The sequence below is a fragment of the Hyperoodon ampullatus genome, assembly GCF_949752795.1.
Source record: "Hyperoodon ampullatus genome assembly, chromosome: 2".
NCBI lineage: Eukaryota > Metazoa > Chordata > Mammalia > Artiodactyla > Ziphiidae > Hyperoodon > Hyperoodon ampullatus.
In genome coordinates this window covers 39951529-39977121 of record NC_136915.1, presented here as the reverse complement: position 1 = coordinate 39977121, position 25593 = coordinate 39951529, and the positions used below count along the sequence as shown (strand labels likewise).

The 25593-nt window shown below is 54.4% G+C and overlaps 1 protein-coding gene across 1 annotated transcript; it reads left to right on the top strand.

Annotated features, from left to right (window-relative positions):
- Nucleotides 1-19267: 19267 nt before the first annotated feature.
- Nucleotides 19268-24928, top strand: PDZK1IP1 (PDZK1 interacting protein 1; the record flags this gene model as incomplete). The annotated part of the gene is made up of 4 exons (XM_079697535.1): nucleotides 19268-19334; nucleotides 21982-22090; nucleotides 23844-23939; nucleotides 24548-24928. The coding sequence occupies 4 exons, from the start codon at nucleotides 19268-19270 to the stop codon at nucleotides 24618-24620; spliced, it is 345 nt and encodes a 114-aa protein (XP_079553661.1). The 3' UTR covers nucleotides 24621-24928.
- Between the last annotated feature and the right edge of the window lie 665 nt (nucleotides 24929-25593).

The following is a 25593-nucleotide window of genomic DNA, read 5'->3' as shown; positions in this document are numbered from 1 at the left end:
GATGGATCACATTCTATGAGGAACTCCAGCTTCTGGCTTCCTCTTCTCTCAGACTTGCAGTGTGACCTGGAAAAGTTCTCTCTCTGATGGTCAATTTCTCGTAAATACCCTGGCTTGGCCTGTCTCCTAGGGCTGTGGTGTGGACTGAATGGAATCATGAAAGTAGAAGCATTTTGAGACCCTACGGAACTCTGTCCCCCTCACTATCGTTCCTGCAGTGGGGTTTCCCACCCTGAGTCCGGGACCTAGGCAGTGGGCCAGTCTGCCTGTCTGCATAGCATTTGGGTAATTTCGGTTCTAAACCACTTTATCCTGAGTTATCTAGGTTATCCTTATCTCTCCAGATTGACCTCATTTCAGTCTCATTCCAAAGCAGGGCACAGGAGGGAGGCTAGAAAAGAGAGATGGGAACAGAGGCAGAATATGTAAAAAGTACTGCAGCTACCCGAGACAGGCCTGGGTAGGGGTGGGCAAAGCTTCGTGTCTTTGTTAAGAACTAGAAAAGATCCATAATTTTCACTTTCATTTCCAGCACCTCCCCCCACCATACTCTTCTCCTTCCTCTGCCTCCTCTTCACCCATGAACATTCTCCATCCAAGAATACTATCTGTACAAAAAGGAAAAAATGTAAAAAAACATGAGGAGGACAAAGATGATTGTTAATGACTGGAGGGAATCACGTCTTTTAAGACAAATTCGTATTCTTTTATTTGTAGTGGCAAACGACAAGATGGTACAACCTTTATCCTTTTCCGAAAACAAAACAAAGGGCACAGCATCGGTAGTCAGCCGACAACTGTCTCGGCCTTTGGGGGTGGTCGTGTCGTACTTGTGATGTCAATGGTACGTGGCCCCCGCCTAAGGCTTGCCCCCCAGCCCATGTACATAGCGCATCGTTCCTGTGGGCGGGCCCAGCACTTTCCGTCAATGTTGTACTGTACGTGATGCATTGCGTTGGTCTCTGCATTTTTCTGCAGAAGAGGAGTAACCGCTCCAGGTACCTTGACCTTTGTACAGCCCAGAGGCCAACACTGTGGGCGTGTGACTCTTTAGCAACAAAACACATGTGGTGATGATGTGTGTATATATATAAGGATATATTGGGAAGATTTCTAAATAAAAGTTTTACAAAGGGGCCTAGACTCTGTGCTTGCATGTTGCACCGCTAGGACTGAGAGTTGGGACATTAAAGGAAAGGCGTGGCATGAACCTGTCTCCCCTGAAATGGTTTCTCCCGGGGTGGGCTCCCACCTTCTACCCTGAGGCTCCCCCCTTAGGGTTTCTGTTCTTTTCCCTCTGCCAGGCCTCACGGAGGGGGGCCTCTTCTCAGTGCTGTGCACGCACACTTCGGGCATGGGGCCTCGGGCCGGAGAGTCTTCTCTGCGTGTCGGGTTCAGCTCCGTGGCCGGGGCAGTGGCTTTTATCATAGGTTCAGGACAGATTAAGTTCTCACCAGAGGATGGTCCCAGGCTCCCCAGTGACTCAACGGAGGCTGCTCTTGAGGATTGGGGGTGTGGGTCTTAAGTGGGGCTCAGCGACTGAGGCTTTGGGAGCAGTGAGTGGAGGCTCAGGCAGAGAGCCGCCGTTCAGAGGCAGGGACTCTGGATGCCGGTGAGGCCTCTGCATGCAGACTGTTGGATCTTCGGGAACCTCAGTAGGTCAGGTAGGCACTTCCAACGAAGTACCAATCCTTCTTTCTTTCGTTCATTTAGCAAATATTTACTGAGCCCCTGTTGGGCCAGGTATTGTTCTAGGTACTAGGATCTAGCAGTGAAGAAAACCAAGATCCCTGTTTTTGTGTCGCTTAAATTCTAGGAGGGAGACTGTAACCCACAGACACACACAGCCATATGAATATGTTGATTGTATAGTAGGTTAGAAGGTGGTTAGTATTAAGGGAAGAAGATGTGCCAAGTGGGGAGCTCAAGGGGCCCACAGATAACTTTGGCTCTTTTGGGGTGAGCCTTGCTCATCCTGCCAGGCTCCGATCTTGGCCGCCCCTGTTCCGGGGGGGGCTTCCAACCGTTGCTAGGAGGGCAAAGGCACAACAGGGCATGGGGATACTGCTCTGGCCTGTAGGGAAGCTCCTTGGCTTTTGAAAGATGCCAAATGTGCCTCTCGACAGCCCAGAGCAAGGAGGTCCCTGGGCAGAGAGATGGTGTAGCTCAGTCATGGGATGGGGACACCAGTGGGAATGGGTTGCAGGTCTTGGCGCTGGTGGTGAGAGCAGCATGGTGAAGGGACATGAGAGAGAGACAGGGCGGGGCAGTCAGAGGAGTAGGGGAGCTACTGGCAGAGTGTGAGTGTGATGTGTCAGAGGCTGAGGCCAAAGGGTGTTGGGGAAAGTGGTTAGCCAAGCCCAAGGCAGCCGAGAGGGCAAGCAAGAAAAGGTCTGAGAGTGCTGACTGGATCTGGCAACGTGGAAGCCGCTGGTGGCATTGGTGAGAACAGCAGCAGGGGAGGGGTGGAGGCAACAGTCTGACTGTCGTGGACACAGAATCGGAAGGGAGGAGCACCCATTTCCAGGAGGACCTTTCTCAGGAGAGAGAGAGGCAGTCCATGTCCAGAGAGCTCAGGAAGAGCCCATCAGCTCTGTGGCCACCAGGCAGAGACTACGAGGCCATCAACTGCCCAGGCTGGCTGGTGCCCCATCTCCAGATGGGGAGACTGAGGCCAGAGAGGAGAGGAATCTTCCCAGGGCCACACATCCCATGGACAGTGGCAGGCAGGGCAGGGCCGGGCCTCCTGTCCCCCACCCCCACAGGCTGTGCCTGTGAAGGGGAGAGGCGGCCACAGGGCCTTGCCCAAATGGTCTCTCCGGCCTCATTTCTCACCACCCCACCCTTCGTTCTCTCTGCTCCTGTTTCACTAGCCTTTCTGCTCCTGCTACAATTATTTTTATCTGTCCAGTTTTTGCACTTTTGGTTTCTATCCATCCTCTGTTCCCACCCTCCTTCCATCTAGGTAAGTTGTCTTCAGCATCAGGAGACTGTCCTGACTCACTGGGGTCAGCTGCCTCTTTTGTGTCCCCACAGGCCTTCCTTCACTCTCTGTCTGCTTGTCCACTTATCTGCTTTCCCACTAAAACACGAGCTCCTTGAAGGTGAGGCCGTGCCTGATTTGTCTGTTCACCTCCAGCGTCCTGTGTCAGACCCGGTATGGGGCCCTTTTAACATTTGTTGAATGAAGAGGTTCCCCTGCATGGAATCTCTCAGCTCGGTGTTGAGGCCAGTGTGGAATGAAAGGGTAGAGGGGTGGATGGGTGGGAGGCTGGGTCATTACTGCAAAGATGCCCTCCGCCTAAAACCATGGTCCTGGGCTGGTCAGGGGCAGATGGACAGCTCTGCCCCTTTGGGCTGGCAGAGGACCTTGGGCTGCTTTGGTTGGTGGATAGGAAGGTGGGGTATGTATTTTCTTGGGTTGGGCCCCCCTAGCCTGGTTCTCGTACTGGATCCGGGTTGGGGTGAGGTGCGGATAATGAAGATCAGGAAGCTGATGATCTGGTCCGCTCATAGCAGCCTTACCTCCCCATGCTGCCCACTCCCCTTTCCCCAGCTTGCAAAACAACTAAGTGTTCCCCAGCAACCAGCTCTCCCCTCTCCGGCTGTGTGACCAGACTGCTGGGGACGGGCCATGGTGCTGGGCACAGTGTCCAGCAGTAGAGGCTTAGCCGTCATGACTGTAAGGACAGGAGTCAGTCAAGATCACCCAGGCACCCTCTCTATCGTCCAGAGGAGGAAATGAGGCCCAGAGAGGGTATGGGCTTCACCAAGATTACACAGGATTTGAATTCAGGTCTGATCCAGAGCCAGTGCTCAGGGTCCCTCAGCAGAGGAAGAAGAAATAGCCAATAGGTAGTTAGTGCTCTTAGAGCAGGTGGGCCTGTGCTAGGCTGGGGGCAGATAGCAGCTCGGTTTGTCCAGCAATCTGCCCAGGACCATGAGCAATCAGTGTGGGCGCTGGAGAGCTTGCCGATAGCTACAGGCTCGGCTTGAGGACAGGCTCGCAGGCAGTGAGGACAGTTGATGTGGTGTCAGCTCAGGGAGGGAGAGGCAGGACAGGAATGGGATTGAGCAGGAAAGGCAGCAGGGCCACGGAAAGAGCCTGGCCTTTGGGGTTAAGTTCCAGGGCTGCCGCTTCTTGTGCCTGCTGTGTGACTTTGGGTAAATCACTTAATCTCTCTTAGTCTCAGTTTCCTCATCTGTTAAATGAAGTTATTAACACGTATCTTACAAGACTGTCATGGGACTTCGATAATATATGTAAGTGCTTGTGTCTTGTAGAAAGAACCATTACTCTCGCTGGAAATGGGTTTGGGATAGGGCTGTATTTGGAATGGCAGAAGAGAGAAAGAGGGCAGAGGGGAAGTGGGAACATTAATCATTCACAGCAGCAGGAATTCCTCTGGACCTGCCCCATGCTGGGCAATGCTGGGGAGCCAGCAAGGGATCTTCCTTGTCCCTGTCCTCAGGGGGCTTGCAGGATGGGTGGAAGTGAGATGTAGGGGAAGAGATCCAGAGTATGACAACCCTGGAGGCAAGTGCTGTGAGAGAGAAAACCAGTGGGTGTGGGAGACCTGGCTCTGGCAGTGGAGGCCCAGAGTAAATGTTTGCTGAATTGAAGGAGCCTGGGAGGAGGCTGGGGAAGGCTTCCTAGAGACCGTGTCATTTCCATTCTTCTAGGTGCCTTTGCAGGTTCCCACAGCCTGTCCCGAGCCCCAGCATCTTCTCTCAATGGCAGATGCAAGCTGCTCCAGGGATGATGGTCCTCCGTCCTGGAGGCCCTACTCCTGTCCAGGCCACCTGGGGCAGGGCTGGGCTGCTGGAGCTATCTATGCCCAGCAGGACATTCCCTCTGGCTCCTCCTTTCTCTCCCCACTCGCTTGGTCCGAGCCCTGCCTCCCTCCCCAGCTCCTGGCCTTCTCTGTCCACACAATAACAGGATGTGATCCGTTCGAAGAGAGGAAGTGGGGAGGACGGGCAGTGCTGATAGCGTGGTTCTGACTCTCCGCTCTCCGTGCCTCCCCTCCCCTCCCCTTTGGACCAGCCCCTGAGGCCGCCTCCTGTCCAAGGCCCTGCCTGCCTGGGCCTCTCTCCGCATTGGGAGGGATGAGTTTGGGGTCTTCAGGCTTGACTCAGGCCTGTGTAAGCCCACGGAGAGATACACACTGGCCCTCTGCATGGCCTGCCTCCTGGCTCTGGCTTTGCTGGCCTGGAGAAAACTGTCTGAGACGCTGAGACTCAGGGAGACTGGCCTGACAAGCTCGGGACTCCAGGGTGTTTTCTGGAGTTGCCAGAGCCTGTGGGTGGGCAGGTGGTTCCCTCAGCATCCACAGGAGCAGGGCTTCACCCACCGCCTGTTTCCACGTGGGCCTGATCCAAGGCAGCGGGGCAATAGGATCAACCAAGAGGTCCTCATCAAGCACTGACTCTGCTCTGCCTTGCACAGAGTGTGGGATAGGCTGCCATATGGGGAAACTGAGGCTCCGAGAGGCAAAGGGAATGTCTAAACTCAGCATGAACTAGGAACTAAGCTGGAGCTAGAACCCAGCTGTCCTGACCCCCAACCTGGAGCTGTCTCACCCCCTTAGGCCTGTGCGGTGCAACGGAACTGAGCATGTTCCATCTGCCCTGTCCAGTATGGAAGCCGCTCAATCAGAGCGTGCAGCTCTCCGGCACTTGAAAGGTGGCTAGTGCAACTGCATAACTGAATTTTTACTTTTGTTTAATTAGAATTAACCTTAATGTAGACCTGTTAAACTGCCATCCCCTCAGGGAAGAGCCGGTTTTGGTAGAGCGAGGCCAAGGGTCCCCTGGCCCCAGACCTGGGGAGCTTGGGAAGAAGATATTGGTCGCCAAGGTTAGCCTCACCTGTGCTCAGTGTCTGCAGTTTATACCGAAGGGCTGTGCTTTCAGCTCTGCCATCTCACTAACTCCTTCCAAGAACCCGGTGTGAGGGGACAGTCACTCCCATTTCCCAGATGAGGAAACTCCGAGGTCAGAGAGGTTAAGCGATTTGGCCAAGGTCGAGTGGCTGAGAGAGAAGCCCAGCTGGGATTCTGACCCGGGCTGTTTGGGGAACCCGTTCCCTCACCCCAATGCAGATGAGCCCCTGGATACTGCCGGGATTACTGAGAGGGACACCACCCAGTCCCTGGCTGTTAGTGTAAGCCTACTCAGAGGAGCAATCAGAGGAGGGCCGCCCCCCCATACATTGTTGGGGGGAGGTTTTGTTATATGTTATTTTGTGAGTCCCTGTTACGGGGGAGACACAATCTCTCCTGACTCAGTCTCAGTTCTGCAGATGGTGATCTGAAGATAACACCCCCTCCCTCAATTGGCCCCCACCCCCTTCTTATCCCATAACTGCCACCACCCCCTGCCCCCTGCAAGACCCTTGCGTTTCTGAGACCCAGTGGAGCTACGGGATCAGGGTAGAAAACCCTTTCCCACCCCATGCCTGGTGACAGCCCAGCCAGCTGAGACCCGGGAGCCCAGGGTCCTCAGCCCTCCCCAGCTCACCCCCAGCAGCCTGGGACCTGTGGTGCTCCCGAGTCCCAGGCTCTGCGGGATCTCGGCGGGGGGAGGGGGCGGGGGCCAGGCCTTCTGCCCTCTGGCCGTTCCCACACCGGCAGCCCCAGTTCCTTCTCTCAGCGCTCCGCCCCTTCTCCATCAGTCCCCCGCGAGCGGTTGTCTTCAATGGGCTATCAGGCTTCCTCATCACTCTCACGCCCCCTCCCCACTACCCCTGAATAGGTGGGATCCAGACAGACACTGGCACTCCCAGCCCCAAGCCCCCAGGCAATCTCTCCCAGGACCTCCTGGGACCTCACAGCTATGATGCCTGCTACCTGCCTTCCATGCTCAAGACTCTAGGTCCTGAGGCTGCAATTCTGTTGTTGAGCAATGACGCATTCTAGAACAGCGGTCCAAACAAGGGGCGACATGCTGTGATTCAACTCCGTGAGTCTAATGACAGGTAGAAGTTGATGTCTCTACGATCCTCAGGTTCCATCGCCCTAGGAGTTGTCATTCAGGGATCATACGCTTACTGGACTCCCTTTGGCTTTTTGGCGGCCGCAGCAGGTTCCGTGGGGCAATGCAAGGAGAGGCTTATGGGGTGGGCAGAGCCGGGTGGGGACTGCCTGGCTTGGTTATTTTTTGAGGAGGGGGGCCAGGGTTGGCCACAGGCCCCTTCAGGGTTCACATCTGCTCGGTTGGGGCTCGGCCAAAGCTGGGCTGCCGGTCCAGTCGCCCGGCTGCGGCTAAGCGGGGAGGCTGGCTGGCAGGCTTTCTGTCTGATGCTAATGAAGGCAGTGGCAGGCGAGGAGGGGGAGGCACCGCTTTTGTCTTGCACTTGTCCATGCTGGGGTCCTCAGAGAGAGACTAGGGACCCTCCTCACACCCAAGTGGCCGTGATTAGCCTGCCGTCACTCACTTTGATGGCTCCCCGTGCTCTGGGGGTGTGGACAGGGTTTTGGAGAGGGAAGGGGGAGCAACTATGGTCCTGTGCCCCACCCCCCAGCTGTGTTTTCCAGGGAGCATCCTAAAAAATAGGCTAGTTTAAGATCCGAGCGAAAAATGTGGCCCCGTTCTCTCTCCTCCAAACTCTCTTAAGGGCCTGTTGAGCTCCCCAAGTGTTCCACATCCATCCTTACTTTCCCTCCTCTAAGCCTTTGTATAAACCCGAGATGCCCTCCTTGTAGACTCCCACCACCAGTAACACTTCTGTGTGTTAAACTTTATCTGAGGCTGCATCTGCTGGTCCACCCCCCGCCCCGCCCCGGACCGGGGTCTCTCCTATTTCTGAACTCACAGAGCCCCTTGAACCATATCTGGGTGCTGCCTGCCATCTGCCCATGTTTGAATCCTGGCCTCATCTCCCTATTTGTCTGTGAGCTGGTCATTGCTGGGACAGTGTGTCACTGGTGCCTCTGTCAGGCCCAGTGTGTGTGTGGGGTACACAGGTGCTCAGTAAATGTTTACTGAGTTATTTCATCAGATCCTTGGGGTGAGTGGGCACAAATGGATCATTACCATCATTTTATTGTGGGCATTTTCAAATATACATGAAAATAGAGAGGATCATATAATAAATGACAGGAATCCATCATCAACTTCAACAATTGTCCACATGGGTAATCTTCTCTCATTCATACCTTCATCCCTCCCCACACTCCCTGTCCTTGAAGAGGATTATTATGAAGCAAGTCCCAGACATCATGTTATTTCATCTGTAAATTCAGTTAAAATCTCTATTAGTTGATTAAATTAATATCTACTGAACATCCATTCTGTCTGGTTGTGTGCTACATCATTCTGGTAAATTCCTATGCATCTTTCAATGCCCAACTCAAATGTCACCTCTTCTTGGAAGTCTTCCCTGATTCTTCCTTTTCCCAGAGGTGTTTAATAGCTACTTCTTTGGGGTTCTAATTGTATACCTCCTTCACAGAACTCATTGCTTTTTAGTATTGTTTGGTTTGGTTTTGTTTATGTGAGGAGGCATTGTAATGTATGCTTAAGAGCTTTAGAATCAAATAGATGTGGATTCAAGTTCTGGATCCATTTACTTAACGAGTTTAACTTCTCTGAACCTCAGTGTTCTTGTCAGTAAAACAGGGATATAACACTCCCCTCATACTGTTGTGAGGCGCCTGGTACAGTGCCTGGCCCACAGTAAGCATTCCTTTCAGAAGTGGCAGCATCACTGATGGGACATACCTCTCTGTCACCATGAACTGAGCTGGATGGCAGGACCCAGGTACTTCCTGTGTGTGTCCTGGCACCTGAGAGGCCTCTGTAGAAGAGTATGGTGGGGGGAGCCTCCAGTTAGCCAGATAATATACAGACCGGGCTCTTCCACAGAACTCTAGTGGCCCTGCCTGGCCAGGGATGGATTCTTTGGCAAAGAAAGGCTCTGAGTTAACTTTTGGGCTATTTAAGGGCATCAGTAAAAATTTGGAAAAGTAACTTGATTTTGCCTTTTTAATGCACATTTTATTTTATTTTTAAACTACAAGGTCTCTCGCCACTGCCCCCTATCCTCCACCCCAAACAAACATTCCTTGTTATAGAAAATCTGGAAAGAACAGGGAGGGACTTCCCTGGTGGTGCAGTGGTTAAACTGCGAGCTCCCAATGAACTAGATCCCACATGGATGCCACAACTAAGGAGCCCGCCTGCCACAAGTAAGACCCGGTGCAACCAAATTAAATAAATAAATAAATAATTTAAAAAAAAAAAAAAAGAACAGAAAGAGAAAACAAACAAACGCAAACTCAGCCCAGGTCACCAATGAATGTTTTCATGTATTTCCTCCCTTAAACCACACCCCCCCAAAAAACCCATGTTTTTCTTTTCCCAACTGTGAAATTGCAATTGCATTTTGTTTAACTTTTGCGTGCAGCCTTTGAAAGTTATTTTCATATTGAAGGTCAAAGTCTGACCTTTCAGATAAAAGCTCCAAGCATGAAGTGGCCCGATAGTTTGTGTGTGGTTCCTTCTAGACCGAGTTAGAGGTGGTGAACCTGTGGCCAGCAGAATGTACCCCTCTCCACCCTGCTGGTGCTTCCGTTCTGAAAAAGGAGCGGTTTGGGACAGGGCAGTACAGCTCAAACACTTGACACCTTGTTCAGATCTGAGAGCTCCTAACATTTATCAAGTATCTAAAGCTACAAGGTATTCAGGTGCATTATCCTCCAACCAATCTGCTACAGCACTGCTGGGAGACGAAGGCTCAGAGAAATGAAGAGACTTGTTCAGATCACAAAACTACTGGTGGGTGATGGTCTTGACCCTCAACTCACACTTCCTGGTCCCCAGGGACTAGGCATGGAGTCTATGCATCCCTCCCCTGCCCCTTGCTGTGCTCTACCTCCCCCTTGCAAGCTCACAGCTCCTGCTTGCACACCTCTAGTGATGGGAAGCTGAGCACCTTTCAGAGTCATCTCTGCTATCTCGAGACAGCTCTTTTAGACAAGCCTTTCTCTCACTGAACCAAACCCAGCCTCTGTGTGACTCCTCTCATCATCCCCAGCTCGGCGCTCAGAGGGCACAGAGCACAATTTCGCTCTCGGATCTGGAGACAGAGCCCTCTGAGGCTGCTCCTTTTCAGGCTGAAAGCTCAGCTTCTCCAAATATTTAATAGACCAATGGCAAAATTAGTAACAAGGGAAGAAAACAGTTTTAGTTAGGATGAAATAAAATCAGTTACATGACTCCAAAGGCCCTGAAATGTGAGGCATGCCTGATGCTTGTAGATCGTAAGGGGATAAAGGCCGTATGTGCGGCTTATCTTCCCTTCAGTTCAGATGGAGACCCACTCTCCATCCATTTAAGTAGGGCATTTCTTTCTTTTTTAAATAATTAATTAATTAATTAGTTTGTTTTTTTAATAGATCTTTATTGGAGTATAATTGCTTCACAATACTGTGTTAGTTTCTGTTGCACAACAAAGTGAATCAGCCATATGCATACACATGTCCCCATATTAATTAGGGCATTTCTTAAGGCTGGGTCCCAGCCTGATGTCTCATCCTTCCCTATCATGGCCATATCATCTCTGCCTAAGGCCTCAGCCACCACTCATGAGCTGCTAAATTCTAAACCTCTAATTCCAGCTCAGATCTCTCTCAGGAACGCCAAACCGACACCCCTAGCTGCATCCTGAGATGTCCTCCAGGCCCTGCGAACTCAGCCTGCCTGCACTAGAAGCCCGGATATGTTTCATTGCTCATTGCTTGTCTTATCCACTAACATGTGAGTTCCCCCAGAGCAGGGCTGCGTAGCTGTAGTGCCTAGAACAGTGCTTGGCACAGAACAGACACTTTGAATGTTTTGTTAAATGAAGGAATACATGCTCTCTCCTCACTGCTTCTCTTCTAGTATTCTCTGGTTTAAAAAACAGCACCAACATCCAAGCATTGTCCAAGGTGGGGACATGGGTGCTGCCTTAACTCTTTTCTTTGGAGGCCCTTCCTCCCTGCATCCATGCGGTCACCGCAGCCTGCCAGTTGTACCCCTTAAACTGATCTTTGATCCTCCCACTTTTCTCCATGCACTGCTCTAAGCCTTGCCACACCATCTCTCTCCTGGATTCCTGCGCCCCTACTCCCCTACCCCCATACACAGCCTGCTTACAGCTTCCTGCCTTATCTAACCCATTCTTCAAGCTGTGGTTGGAGAGATCTTGCTGAAATGCAAGACTGCCTATGGCACTTCCTCGCCTAAAACCCCATAATGGCTCAGTATCCTCTGTAAAGACCAAACCTCTTAACAGGTCCTGCAAGGCCCTCAAGACCCCTTTCCCAACGACCCTCTGCTCTCCGGCCAAGCCCATCTCCCATCAGTTCCTCCTGCTGGGGCTCCTTCCCATAGGCTTTTACCCAGCCTGGAAGGACTCCTCCTTACCACTGCCCAAGCCCAGCACTTCAGATCTTCTCTCCTGGGACCCAGGGGAGCCTTACATCGCTGCCCCACATCTCCCAAATGTACATGTCCAGCCTGGACCTTGCCTCTTAACTCCAGATTCACGTACCCATCTCCAAACCAAACTCGCAAATCCTGCCCCTTCTGAGCAAGAATGGCCTGGTGTTCCTGAACCTTCCCCATCTCAGCCTAGCGCGCTGAGCAGACTCAAAACCTTGATGCCGGGCTTCCCTGGTGGCGCAGTGGTTGAGAGTCCGCCTGCCGATGCAGGGGACACGGGTCCGTGCCCCGGTCCAGGATGATCCCACATGCCGCGGAGCAGCTGGGCCCATGAGCCATGGCCGCCGAGCTTGCGTGTCCGGAGCCTGTGCTCCGCAACGGGAGAGGCCGCAACAGTGAGAGGCCTGCGTACGGCAAAAAACAAAAAAACAAAAAAAACCTTGATGCCATCCTCTTTCCCTCACATTCAAAGTCATGTCACTTTACCCTCAAAAGACAGCTAGATTCAGATCACATTATCCCCAGTTCATGGCTGCTACCTTGACCTAAGCCACTGACACCTCTTGCCTGGAGTGTTCAGTAGCCTCCTAACTGGCCTCCCTGCTTCTGGTCCTCTTGCTCCCGTGGCCTTTTCTCAACACGGCAGCCAGATCACATCTTCTGTGCTCATAGTCCTCGAAGAGCTTCTCGTCTCAGTCTGACTAAAAGCTGAAGTCCTTACGGCACCCACAGGCCCCAGAGGAGTGGCCTCTTGCAGCCTTTCAACCCTCCTCTCCTGCCCTGTCCCTGCGCTCACTTCCCTCAGCCACAATGACACCTCCCTCCGTGCTCCTTCCCAGGGCCTTTGTACGTGCTATTTGCTCTCCTTGCCTGCAATCCTCTCCCCTCTGAACGCTGAATATCTTGTTTCCCTACTCTCAGCTCTCCTCAAATGTCACCTCTAGAGGAGCCTTCCCTGAAGTGTCTGTGTAAAACAGCACACCACTCCCTGCGAGGACCCCATCTTCCTGATCCTATCTGGTCTTTCCCCTACTGCCATGTGACCTATTTTATCTGTTTATTTGTTTGCTTCCTGGCTAACCTCTCTAGACTATAAGTTCTGTGAGGGCAGGGACTTTGTTTTGTTCACTGCTGTATCCCTGGCATCTCGAAGAGTGCCTGGTCCACAGAAGGCATTCAATAAACATTTGCAGAATGAATGAAGAAGTGAATTTTAGACTTAATACTCCTTTTTCTTGATTTTATAAACTAGAGGGCATACCCATTTATATACTCTTCACGCCCTTCCATCTCCTTTGAAATATTAGGTGCAATGGTACTTAGATAATAGTATAACGTAAGCTCTACCTTGTTCACTACTGTCTCCAGTCCCATGGGAAACAGTACATGTGTGCTGAGTGAATGAATGAAAGCAAGCCGATTGCTGTTTGGGAAACTGACCAACAAGTAGGTGCTTCACAGTGGGACTGGGCTAGACATAGGAATGCTTGGGGTTTAGCCCTATCTTGCCTACTATTGATAACTTACAGTGTGACCTCCAGTTAGTGACTGTCTCTTTCTGGGTCACAATTTCCCCAGCTGAAAAGTGAAGAGAAAGATCACACTACCCAGGATGAGCCTTTAGGCCAGGAGAGACCGTGATTCTAGGAACCAGCACCCACCGTGCGATTCCACTGCTGACCTACAGCCTGGGGCCGGGGAGCAAGGCTGTGCTGGAACCAGTGGGCAAAAATTTGGTCTTGGGACCTCTGCTGGCAGGCTGGGCTCTTGGCCCAGGACCAGCCCTTTAGTTTCTTGGCAGAGTGAGTGGGCAGCAGGAGGTGATTGATCTTCCCCCACTGGGGGGTCCTGGCCCTAAATCTCACCAGCCCAGTGGGGTCACCTAGGACCCAGGAGTCCAGCCAGTACATTCCTTTCTGCTTTCTGCTCCTTCCAGCCCCCCGGGCACTGGGGCCCTCTATGGGCAATCTGACCGTAGCCCCCAGCTCTGAGCCCCAGAAAGCCTCTGTCCAGAGAGTGCCAATCTTTCTCCAGGTCTGACCTTGAGATCACGTAGCTTTGCTTTGAGCAGACCTGCCCCCGGCTCCCTGTGTCAGGACTTCCTAACTCTTTGTGCCATGGAAACCTTGGGCAGTCTATGGACCCCTTCTCAGAGTAATGCTTTTATTTATTTAGTTAGTTAGTTTTTTTTTTTTTTATTAGTTTCTGCTTTATAACAAAGTGAATCAGTCATACATATACATCTGTTCCCACATCCCTTCCCTCATGCATCTCCCTCCCTCCCACCCTCCCCATCCCACCCCTCCAGGCGGTCACAAAGCACCGAGCTGATCTCCCTGTGCTCTGCGGCTGCTTCCCACTATCTATCTACCTTACGTTTGGTAGTGTATATATGTCCATTAGTTAGTTAGTTTTGAATAGATTTTATTTAGTTAGTTAGTTAGTTTTGAGATTTTGTTTATTTATTTATTTATTTTTGCCTGCATTGGGTCTTCGTTGCTGTGCTTGGGCTTTCTCTAGTTGCGGTGAGTGGGGGCTACACTTCGCTGTGGTGCATGGGCTTCTCATTGCAATGGCTTCTCTTGTTGTGGAGCACGGGCTCTAGGTGCGCGGGCTTCAGTAGTTGTGGCTCGCAGGCTCTAGAGTGCAGGCTCAGTAGTTGTGGCGCACGGGCTTAGTTGCTCTGCGGCATGTGGGATCTTCCTGGATCAGGGCTCGAACCCGTGTCCCCTGCATTGGCCGGTGGATTCTTTTATTTAATAAATTTATTTATTTATTTTTGGTTGCATTGTGTCTTTGTTGCTGCACGCGGGCTTTCTCTAGTTGTGGCAAGCAGGTGCCACTCCTTGTTGCCATGCGTGGGCCTCTCACTATGGTGGCCTCTCTTGTTGTGCAGCACGGGCTCCAGGCATGTGGGCTCAGTAGTTGTGGCACTCAGGCTCAGTAGTTGTGGTACATGGGCTTAGTTGCTCCGTGGCATGTGGGATCCTCCCGGACCAGGGCTCGAACCTATGTCCCCTGCATTGGCAGGCAGATTCTTAACCACTGTGCCACCAGGGAAGTCCCTGGCAGGTGGATTCTTAACCACTGAGCCACCAAGGAAGCCCAGTAATGTTTTTAAATGCATAAAATAAAATGTGTGGCATTGCAAGAAAACCAATTACATTGAAATACAGTTATTAAAATATTAAAAATACTAGTTTGCAATATAGTAACTATATGTACTTTATGATAAGATCTAGTGGAAGTCTAGTCCCAATGACTGTTATATTTCCATAGTGATGAGCAGAAATAATCCATCCAGATATCTGCAACAATTGTATGGTGACAGGAAAAGATCACAGAGGGACTGTGGTTTGATGCCTTCATTCCTAATGGCAGAATATGGTGAATTTCAATTAGAGGTTAGTGAGATACAGATGTAATGTTTTTCTCATGCAAGTTCGTGAACCTGAGTACTGCCCATGGGCTCTTGTGGAGGGAGTGCTAAGTGAAGTGAGCTGGGGGAACCAAATGCTGAGTCTGAGAGGAGAGAGACTCACCCCTAACCAGCCCACTTCCTCAGAACCTGATTAAAATACAAAATCTACCATAGTCTTTTAACAGAGTCACAGAATCACAGGCTTCCAGAGATGGAAGGGCCAGAACTCCTTCTGTAGTTGCCCCCACTGGGGGACCTGGTTCCCAGCCTTGGCTTGTGCACCTCTAGGGGTGGGAACTCATGCTCATCCCGGGCTGGCCAGGTCCAGCTTCTCTGAACAGCCGTGACCCTGTCTCCTCTCACCCAGAGATAAAGCAGATCCATGCTCTGCGCCCACAGCTAGAGGACAGAGAAAGATAAGGTCCTGACTTAGAGCTAAAATACCTAACTCATTCAACAATCATTCTCTGAGCTGCTCTCTGCCAGGCCAGAGGTAGGCGCTGGATATGCTGAGACTTACATTTGTTGCGTGTGTGCTCAGTACTAGTGTGCTGGGGCTGAAATGGACACGATGCCTTCTCTCCAGGGAGACAGACACTAAATGAGTAAACACACATATCAACATGTCATTGCAATTTGTGATAACGGCTGTGAAGAGATGAGTGGGGGACTCACAGAAGGAGTGACTTCAGATGGGGGAGAAGGGAGATCAAAGAAAGCCCTTTGGAGAAAGTGACACCTAATGCAAGACTTGGAGGAGTGGTTAGAATCCGCCAGGCAAACAGAGGGGAAGAGCAAGTGTGGAGGAGGCCCTGATGCAGGAGAGAGCTTGGCTGCTGTTAGGAAGTGACGAAGGCCCTGGGGCCAGATGAAGCTGGAGAGGAGGGTAAAGGCAGGTGGTGGGGTCTTCAAGCCGATGCTAAGAAGTCTGCGTATTATCTGAAGAGTAACTGGCAGCCCTGAAGGGGTTTAAGTAGGATCTGTTTGAATGAATAAAACAAAGTCCCCAGGAGCTCCCAGGCTTTCAGCAAAGACATTAGCAAGATGAAATATAAGAATGAGTTAAAAAACATTTTACTACTGTGCTTTAAGCCCCAACGAGAATGTGCCTCCGTGCTTTTCCTCAGGCTGAGCTCTCTGCCTGGATGCCTTCCCCCAGGCTGTCTCTCTGCTAGGTCCAACAATTCAGCTAAACTTTTCCTAGCATCAGCCTCGCCAGGAAGCCATCCCTAACGATTTAGCTGTTAGTGCTTCCCTAGAGCATAGCCCTGAGCATGCCAGGTGCGCTGTTCACAGCATCACTGGCTATTTGTCAGCGTCCACCCTCCCTTCCCTCAAACTACCCCTGGAAGGGGTCGGAAGTGGGGCGCTGGAGAGAGGAAGTTGCAGAACCTTCAGCTGCAAACTGGCTCCCCTCTATGCCCTCCCCAACTAGTCTGGGATCAGGGCTAGACTCTGCCACCTGCTGGCAACAAGTGGAATGGCAGGCTGGATGGGGTGCGGATAAAGGGGACTCCTAGAAGCAGTGAGGCCCACTTTGGCTTTTCTGAAGGGTAATCACACAAGACCTAGCTGTGTGGATGACACGGGGTGGCAGAGCTGGGCTGGGAACAGGAGGGAGGAACTGAGCGTTGATGGAACAGTGGCTCAGAGATGAGGACACGGGGTCCAGCCCTTTGGGGCTGCTGAGGCCTGAGTCCAGATCTTGGACCCAAGCCAGACCAGCAGGGGCTCCAACTTGTTACCATGGGGACTCAGGGCTGTGTCCATATAGCTGGGGAGATGCCCCCCCCCTCAGCTGGATGAGGACACCTAGAGAGAAGGGACCAGCCTCAAAGCCAAGTGTCCACCCACACCCCCCTTTTCCGGAACAACTTGTTTTGCTCTAAAGCTTGGGACTTTGACCTGGGAGGTGTGTTTTCCTCCTCTTGGTCACCTGATGTCCTTCCTGCTCACTCCCCTCCCGCAGGGTCCCCAAGCACGGCCCAGGGAGTTCTTGTCCTTCCCTGGGTTCTATAGGGAAGAGGGGTGCTTGGATGAGAGAGGCAGGCGCTGGGACTTGGGGACTGATGGGAGAGGCTGGGCTGCTCTGGGGGGGCACTGGCTGGAGGGGGGTCCCTGCCTGTCGTCTATTCTTGGATCTCACCTTCCACACTTTCTGGGACACCCACTCTCTTGGAGTTTCCCCTCCTGCTACACCCTGACTCCTCTTCCTTTGAAAGACCCTATGCCTTCGGCTGTGTCCGGGTCCCTCACTGCTTCCCTCCTTGCCTTGGCTCTCTCCTTGCCACATGAGCATGCGTACACCCACACAGACACATCCTGGGGAGACCATGTGCTCCCGTGCTTCAGCTACCAACGCCATGCCACAGGCGGCTCCCAAAATGCGCCTCTCTACTCCAGACCCAGGGATCCCACTGCCTTCTGGATGCGTCCCTCTGGAGCATCCACAAGCACAGTACATCTAAACCTGTAGCTCATCATCCCGCCCTACCTCCTGAAACTTGGTCTGGCCCCTTCGGAGGCACCACCAAGCCTGAAACTGGGAATGACCCTCAGCTCCCCCCGTCCCTCACTCCCCACGCCCAGCTCGTCAGTGTTCTAGTGACCATGTCCCATCCATTTAATCCTCCTAAATATGGCTCAAGCCCATTCCCTCTGCCCTGCCCTGCTGCAGCCCGCGTCCCCAGCTGTTATAGCAGCTTCCCCATGACCTCCCTTTCTCCGGTCTTTGTGCTCCCCTTTCATTCTCTGCGCTGTCCAGAGGTGTTTTCTTGAATGCAAATCTGACCCTGTGACTCCCCTGCTTAGAAGAAGGCGTCAGTGGTTGTTTGTTACATTCAACCCAGTTCCCTGCATTCTAATCAGTGATTCACTGGCTGTTCATTAACACACAGCGTGCCTACTCTAGCCAAACTTTGTGCCAGAACACTCTGAAGACACCAAGTTGGGGTAGGACAGACAACTGTCTAGGTATAGGAGGCATCACTCACCTCCAAGCCAGGTTCCCCTACATCATCTTGAGACCCCATCGTTGCACGGCTGTGTGTACCACCCATGGTAGTGGGCACACACATACACACACAGGAAGCAGGGACGAGGAGTGATGTCTGGGTGCTACCACTGGCAATAGATAGGGCTGCCCAGGAGGTCTTGTGAGCAGCCGTCTGGTGGCTTCTGGGCAGGGACGCTGTGGAGGGGCTTCCAGTTCACGCCCTGGCTTCTGGGGACCCTCCATCTCTGAGACTTTGCCCCAGTCTTCTGGCTCCTTCTTTCTTGACATCTGTGGAGCCAAACTCCAGCATCTCTGGCTTCCTGTACTCCTGGGGGAGGGTAGGGGGTGGGGAGAAAGGAAACCCAGTATGGCCCTTGGCCCCGGGGCCTCGACAGGTACTTGGGTCATTCTCAGTTCCTGAGCTGGAGAGTCTCATGGGCTCCATGGGATCTTGGGAGTTGAGGGCCCAGGGGTTCAGGGCCCCAGACTTGGACCTTCCACCTGGGGTGTCCTTCTTTTGTCCTCTAGAGCAGGGCTGTGTTCACTTACTTCCTTCCCTGTGATGGGTGGAGAGGGGTCAGAAGGTGTGTGCAGAGGCCTCCGACCAAGCCCAGATCCTGTCCCAGCTTCTAGGGACCACCTCTGGGGCCAAGAGGAGGAGCTGAACTGGGTCAGGTCAGCTGGGCTGGGTGGGGAAGGCTGGGACTGGGACCCTCAGGCACTCTGTTGTGATCCCCATGGGAGAGGCTGCATTTAGAGAGTTACTGAGCTGGGCAGGGCGTGCAGGGACAGAAGCCAGGTCTGTGCCCCAGGACTGGGGCCCCAGGGTTTGGCTTGGCTGAGTGGGGACAGGTGAGGGGAAGAACAGGAAATAGGCCAGGTTCTCGTGGAGGGGGCAGCTTTGACCTTTCCCTAGCCTCCAGGAATTTCCCCGTGTTCCCGAGCCAGCAGCAAATTAATTAATCCCACCTTCAGCCTTCCCAGAGGCCCCGCCCACTGGGCTCATTCAAGGCAGGAGCAAGAATGTGTCACTCCTATCCCCAGAGCCCAGCCCCACTGCCAGGAAGGGGGAGCTGACGCAAGACTCCAGGAGGCCTGAGGCTTGGAGGTGAGGCCCCGATTCTCCCCCACATCTCCCAGGACCTCAGACCCCTGGTCTCTGGAAGATGACCTCGAAAGCCAGCCTGAGTGGGCTGGGCTCCAGCCAGGGGAGGCCAGGCCTGGCACGTTACCACGGGAGGGAGGGCAGGTTCCCTCCACCTTCCCTCCTCCTCCTCCCTCTCCTCCTTCCTTACTAGCACCTCTCCTCCAGGGTCAGACGGAGACCAGGCTGATCTCAGCAGACACCGACAGGCCCCAGGGCAGCTCCAGGAGCCCAGATTCCAGCGGCTGGAGAGAAGGCCCAGGAGCTGCCTGCAGCCATGTCAGCCCTCGGCCTGGTCATCCTGGGCCTGCTCACGGCAGTGCCACCCGCCAGCGGTCAGCAAGGTAGCACAGGCCTGGGCCAGCCTGGGGTGGGGATAGGGGCTGCAGTACGGAGAGGGCCGGCCTGGGTGCTGGGAGCCCCGGGGTGGAAGGGGTGGCCTTCTGGCCCCTCTCATCACCCTTGGCACCTACACTTTGGAGGGGGAGCTGGGACGGGCTTAGCCAGAGGAACCTCCAAAGGCAGACACAGGCTTCTGTCTGTGACTTGTTTCCCACGAGTGAGAAATGGGGGCAGCAGGGGAAATATTGGATCTAGGGTCTAGGGTCGGGGAGGGGAGTTGAGACCCACATTCCAGGAGCAGAAATTGCCCTAGAGGTGGCTGGTTGCTGAGGACAGAGCGTCGGGGGCTATAAGGGGGGTGGGAGTAGTGTGTGAGCCTCAACGAGTGTCTCCCTCAACGGCAGGATTGTTTCAGGGGCAGGCAGTGCTGTCAGGCGTTTGCCCATGGCTTTGGCCTAAGTTGTTTCAGCTTGCTACCCAGAAGACAAGGGTCCCAGTGTGGCCCCCACCATGTGCCTGAGCTCTTTGTCCAGCTCTGTCTCTGTCTTGCTGTGTGGCCTTGAGCAAATCACTGTCCCTCTCTGAGACTCAGTTTTCTCATTCATAAAATGAGGACAATAAACCTGCCCCACCCACCTCCCAGGGCAGCTACCACTCAGGGGTGGGGAAGGGCTTCACACTGGTAAAGCACCACACCCACCATCCGGTGTCAGCCCTGAGTTGTGGGGACTCTGCAGGTGGGATTTGGGTCCAGAGCGGGTTGGCAGAGATGCTCCCAATGCACCCCTCCTTTGCAGATGCCCTGAGCTCTCACGCATGTCTGCTTCAACTCTGTTTCTCAGGTCTTAGAAGCCCTCTGTGGGAATCGAAGATCAGAGGGGTGGAGTAACTTGTGTGGGTCACACAGCAGAGCAAGAAGGGACAGCGCTCAGATCACCTGTCTCCTGCCCCAGGCTCTGCCCCTTATGCTATATGTTCATCCCAGAGCCACCTGGAAGGAGGAGCAGTGTCCCTGGTGTGTCTGGAAGGAATTGGCTGCAGGGTCTGGAAGAAGCAAGGACAAGCCTCCCAGGGCTTGAGTAACCACTGACCTGAGGAGACAATGGGTGTGAACCATTGTTTTTTGGGGAAACAATGAGTCCAAAATACAGCTTTTTGGCAAGTATGGAACTTACAGTAAGCATACTGAGTACCTTTTGTTACCCAAGGAGATAAGCAAGGGCTGACCTGGCCGCAGCACAGAGTTCCCAGAGCCCTCCCTCCTTCCCAACACCTGCCAGGCTCAGAGAGCGCTTGGAGAAGAGGCAGGGCCTCCCTGCAGCAGGAGAGCTTTCGGGTAGACTCAGGGAAGGACTTCGGAGCGGGAGTGAGGCAGAATGAGATTTTTTTTTTTTTTTGCGGTACGCGGGCCTTCTCAGTGTTGTGGCCTCTCCTGTTGCGGAGCACAGGCTCCGGATGCTCAGGCTCAGCGGCCATGGCTCACGGGCCTAGCTGCTCCGCGGCATGTGGGATCTTCCTGGACTGGGGCACGAACCTGTGTCCCCTGCATCGGCAGGCGGACTCTTAACCACTGAGTCACCAGGGAAGCCCAGAATGAGATTTCTGATGTTCAGCCTGGGCCCCTCAAGACACAGGATGGCTCTAGGGAGGCAGGTGTTTTGGCCTGGAGGCAGGACTCTTCAAAAGTCTCCTGTTGGCCTCTGTCCCCTCCTGAGACCTCTAACTGCTACTGTGTGTCTGTCCTCTGGGGGCCAGGCCCCCTCGGGCTCACAGAGCACAGTGATGTCCGGGGAGAGGAGAGCCCTTTGGGGCTGCCAGTGGCTGAGGGCAGAGACTTCTGGGAAACCTGAGGGTTAGAGGTGGTGCCAAGCGTCAAGGGGCAAAAGCCAGAGAAGGTGCCTGGAAGAGGCCTCAAATTGGTCTCTGGCCCAGTCCCTGGGGCGCTGAGCCAGAGAAGGCAAAAGGGGCTCAGGTTTGAAGCTCCCCTCCCGGCCCCCAAGACCCAGAGGAGAGCTTGCCCCTCTGTCTTGACTTTCCTAAGACAAGTCCCACCCCTTTCTCTGGGCACTCCTGGCACCCTGAGCCAAGCAGCCCCTTCCGCCTGCACTCCCACTGCACTCCCACTTCACTCCCACTTCACTCCCACTGCACTCCCACTGCACTCCCACGCCTACCCAAACCCACAGAAACCTCTTACAAAACAGGATCTTCCATATGCCAGCCTAGTCTGGGAGCCACCCTCACTGGAAAGGCCTAGGCCGTCTGTTCAGGGGGCTGCCCTTTGGTCCCTGGGGCCTACGCACTCCCCGGGGGCCCTGCACTGACCCACTACAGCGGGGGAGGGGTGGGGTGGGGTGGGGTGAGGGGACGGTCTGGGCTGCCTGGACCTCAGATGCTGCTCTCTCAGGCTTGTTCCCTCCTCAGCTCCTTTCCTTCTTCCCAATCCTGTCTTCCTCCAAACCACGGTCCGTTTTATAAGCCCAGGGGTCAGATGGGTCCTCGTTCCCCAGAAGGTCTCCACTGGTCCCGGCAGCAGGCTGGTAGCCTCTGACAGGCCCCAGCCCCGGGGGGCATGAGGCCCCACCTGCACTCGCAGCCCCACTGTGCCCAGCCCGCCACAGCACCCGTCCCCCACTCCTCCCTTTCCAGGCCTGGGGAACCTGCAGCCCTGGATGCAGGGCCTTATTGCCGTGGCTGTGTTCCTGGTCCTCGTCGCAATCGCCTTTGCTGTCAACCACTTCTGGTGCCAGGAAGAACAGTGAGTGCTGTGCGGGGGCCCTGGGAGCTGGACCGGCGCAAGCCGGGAGGTCCCAGGACCACGGCCACTGCTCTGGTAGCAGTGAGAAGGGCTGCAGAAACCCTGAGCCCATTCCTCTCACTGTGTGGAAGGGACACTGAGGCCCGAGGTCTCAGGGACCAGAGCTGAGGCTTGCTGGAGCCCTGCGAGCGCACTTGCTGTGCTTTGGGGAGCTGTCTTTCTTCTTGGAGTCTCAGTGTTTCTATCTGTATAGTTGGGACAGTGGCCTGTCTGTGATGGACGCTGTGAAAACCCCTGGACAGGAATGTTCTGCCCTTCTTCAGGGTCTGCTGCTGTGTCACATGCAGGGGCTACAGAGGGGCAATGGGACAGACACTACTCTTGTGCTCACAGACCAGAAGGGAAGGCAAACATGGAAGGGGTGATCGCAGTGTGAGTGCTGATGCTAAAGGAGCAGGCAGAATGCAGTGTGGGCCTGAGCCGGGGTGGGGGGGCGAGGGTGTGGTCAGAGAAGTCTTCCTACTGTATGTTTATCCTGAAGCCCAGGCAGGAGCCAGTCACAGCACAGAGTGGGGTGGGAGAGCATTGCCATTGAGGGAAGAGGCACTGGGGGTCCTGAGTTCCGAGCAGAGCACAAAGGTAGAAGGGGTTGGGCTGAAATCCAGCTCACTCCGCACCTGCTGACTCTGGGGCAAGGCTGCATCTGCCCCCAGCTCTCACACAGGCGACCTGGTGCCTGGGTACCAGCAGCAGCACTGTAGAACCCACTGAGGGAACAGAAGCAGCTCATGGATGGAGAGGCCCAAGATAGACTGGTGAGGTCGGCAGGGCCCAGGCCAAGCAGACCTTTGGGCACCGAAGCCCCGAACTTTGGGCTTTATCTTTAGTGCAGCAGGAATCCAGTGCAAGTTTGTAAGCCAGTCTTGGGATGCGATGTGGCCGGAGCAGAATCACTGGCTGCCCCGTGGCAGATGCTTTGGGTAGGGCCAGTCTGCAGGTGAGGTGAGTGATGAAGATGAGGTCAGGAGAGAGTCTGAGCTGTGGAGGCGTCAGAGGGGATGGAGAGAGAGCACAGGTCTAAGAGCTTCCTAGGAGGGGGTGGGGACACTGAGGACAGGAGGGAGGAAGGACAGGGCTAACATCCAGGCTTCTGATGGGACCACCCACTGAGACACAGACCACGAGAGGCAGATCTGGGGCAGTTTGGGACATATTAAGTCTGAGGTGCCCATGGGAAGTCCGAGGAAAGATGAGCCGTGGTTGGGGTCCCTGTAACCCTCATAAGAGTGGTGTCTGGGGAGCTGGGGATAGAGGACACACCTGAGTAAGAGGCGAGGAGATTTTTGTCGGAAATATTTCTTTTCTCCACTGGCCCCAGCTCTGCCTTCAGTGACCGCTCCTACCGCCTAGGAGAACCTTGCAGAAATCTAGGGCAGACACTGAGTCCTGCTGGGTCTGCCCTGGAGCTGAGCTGAGGCCAGAGGAAAACAGTAGAGGGAGGCTAGGAGGTGGCCGGTGCAAGCCCTGGGGTACATCCTTAGTAGATCTCAGGCTGGGACCTGATGGCCCCACGGCGGAGCAGGGAGAAAGGTGTGCGGCCCCATGGCCAGAATCAGGCTGCTGACAGGGCCCTGCTGGAGAGAGGAGCTTCTGCCCTAGAGCCTATAGAACAGGGCCTGACTGGACTAGAGGGAGGAGGGGGGACAGAGGGAGAGGGGACCCAGAGAGCCCTAATGGTGAGCTCTGTCCCCAGGGAGCCTGTGAACATGGTCATGACCGTTGGAAACAAAGCAGATGGGATCCTGGTAGGAACGGACGGCAAGTACTCCTCGATGGAGGCCAGTTTCAGGTGAGGTGCTAGCATAGGGCTGGCCACCCTGTGCTCCAGTGTCCCCTGGGGACCTCAGGACCAGGTGCTTCTGAAGGGGAGAGGGCTCAGAGGATGGGGGCTCATATGGGGAAGGGCTCAGTGAAGGGGGGGTTCCGTGTGGGGAGATGGTGAGAACACTGCAGGGCTCCACGGAGACATGCTGCCTCAGTTTGGGGAGAGGGTTCAGTAAGGGGATGGGGACTAGGTGGGGGGAGGGGCTCAGGGGGTGGATTGGGACTCATAAGGGTGCAGTGGGGAAAAGAGGCTCAGCGCAGGAAGGGGACTCTGAAGAGATGAGTTGGGGGACTTAGTGTGTGGGGGGAGAATCTGTAGGGGAGGGAGCTCAGTGGGGAGGTGGGTTCAATGTGGGCCCAGTGGGGGAGGGGCTAGGTGGAAGAGAGAGATGGGGTTCAGGGGTGGTGGTGAGAGGCCTCAGGTCTCAGGTGCAGAAGACCAGATGTGGTCGGGGAACCCCCTTCTGGGGCTCAGACATTTATTCTGGAAGACACTGCCCTCACACATGCAGGATGGGGCAGGCAGAAGGGGATGGCATAGAAGGAGCAGTGACCCCTGTCATCCTCTTTCAGGTCCAGTGAGCATGAGAATGCCTATGAGAACACCCCGGAGGAGGAGGGCAAGGTCCGCAGCACCCCAATGTGACCCCTGCTTCCTTGTGCCCGATGTCCTGGCCCCTCCTTCTCTGTACAGGAAGCTGCAGTAAGGGGCTGACTCCTCCAGCCCTCACACCTGCCCCACCCTCCAGCCAAGCTCGGAGCTCAGACTACGTCCGGGCTGGGGCTCAGCCGTGGCTCTGGGGTCCTAGGGGGTCGCCCACTCAATTCAGTTCAGAAGACCCTTCTGAAAGGGACGATCAGCTCAGCACCTCCCATCCTGCCTCACAGCTCCCTCCCTCCAACCGTGGAAATGGCTCTCATTTCTGTGAAATAAAGCCGTTTTGTACTTCTGGGTCTGAGGCTCCCAGGGCTCAGAAATAGCTCCTCAGGCTACCATCGAGGCCTGATCTTGCTTTCTGGAATCATCTTCCAAAGCCTCTGTCATGGTGATTCTGGAGGATTTCCCAGGAAGCCCTCTCTGGGAGAACCCCTGGGGCCTGGGAGCACACCCCTTGCTCCAGGCAGAGACCCTCCTACAAGTCCCCCCTCTCTTGACCTGTCTTTCACAACTACAATTCTGGGCGATTCTGGGGTCTTCATGCAGCACCAACATCCTGACCCCCTGTCTCCATGCTGCCGGGCACTGAAGTGGGCTCACTCATCTCTCGTCCATCCAGCTCTGTCCTCCTGCCCGTAGCCCTTCTGGGCTGGGCTTTGGGCATAGGAAGCCCCAGGAAAGAGTCTTGGGCTAGGACTCAGGAAGCCCCAATCGGAGTCTGCGGTCCTCTGCTGACTTGCTGTGTGACTTTGGAGAGTCACTGTCCTCTCTGAGCTCTGCTAACCCTCTGTGGAGGATCTGGCCAGTCCCACCACAGAGCTCGAGTAGCATCATCCTCCCTAATGCCACTGACTCCCAGTCCTGGGGGGGGGGCCGGGGCCAAGGAACTGGGCCCCCGGGGGGAATGAAGCAGGAGGGAGAGGACACAGGAGGCTTGACTCAGCGGGGCTGGCTGACCCTG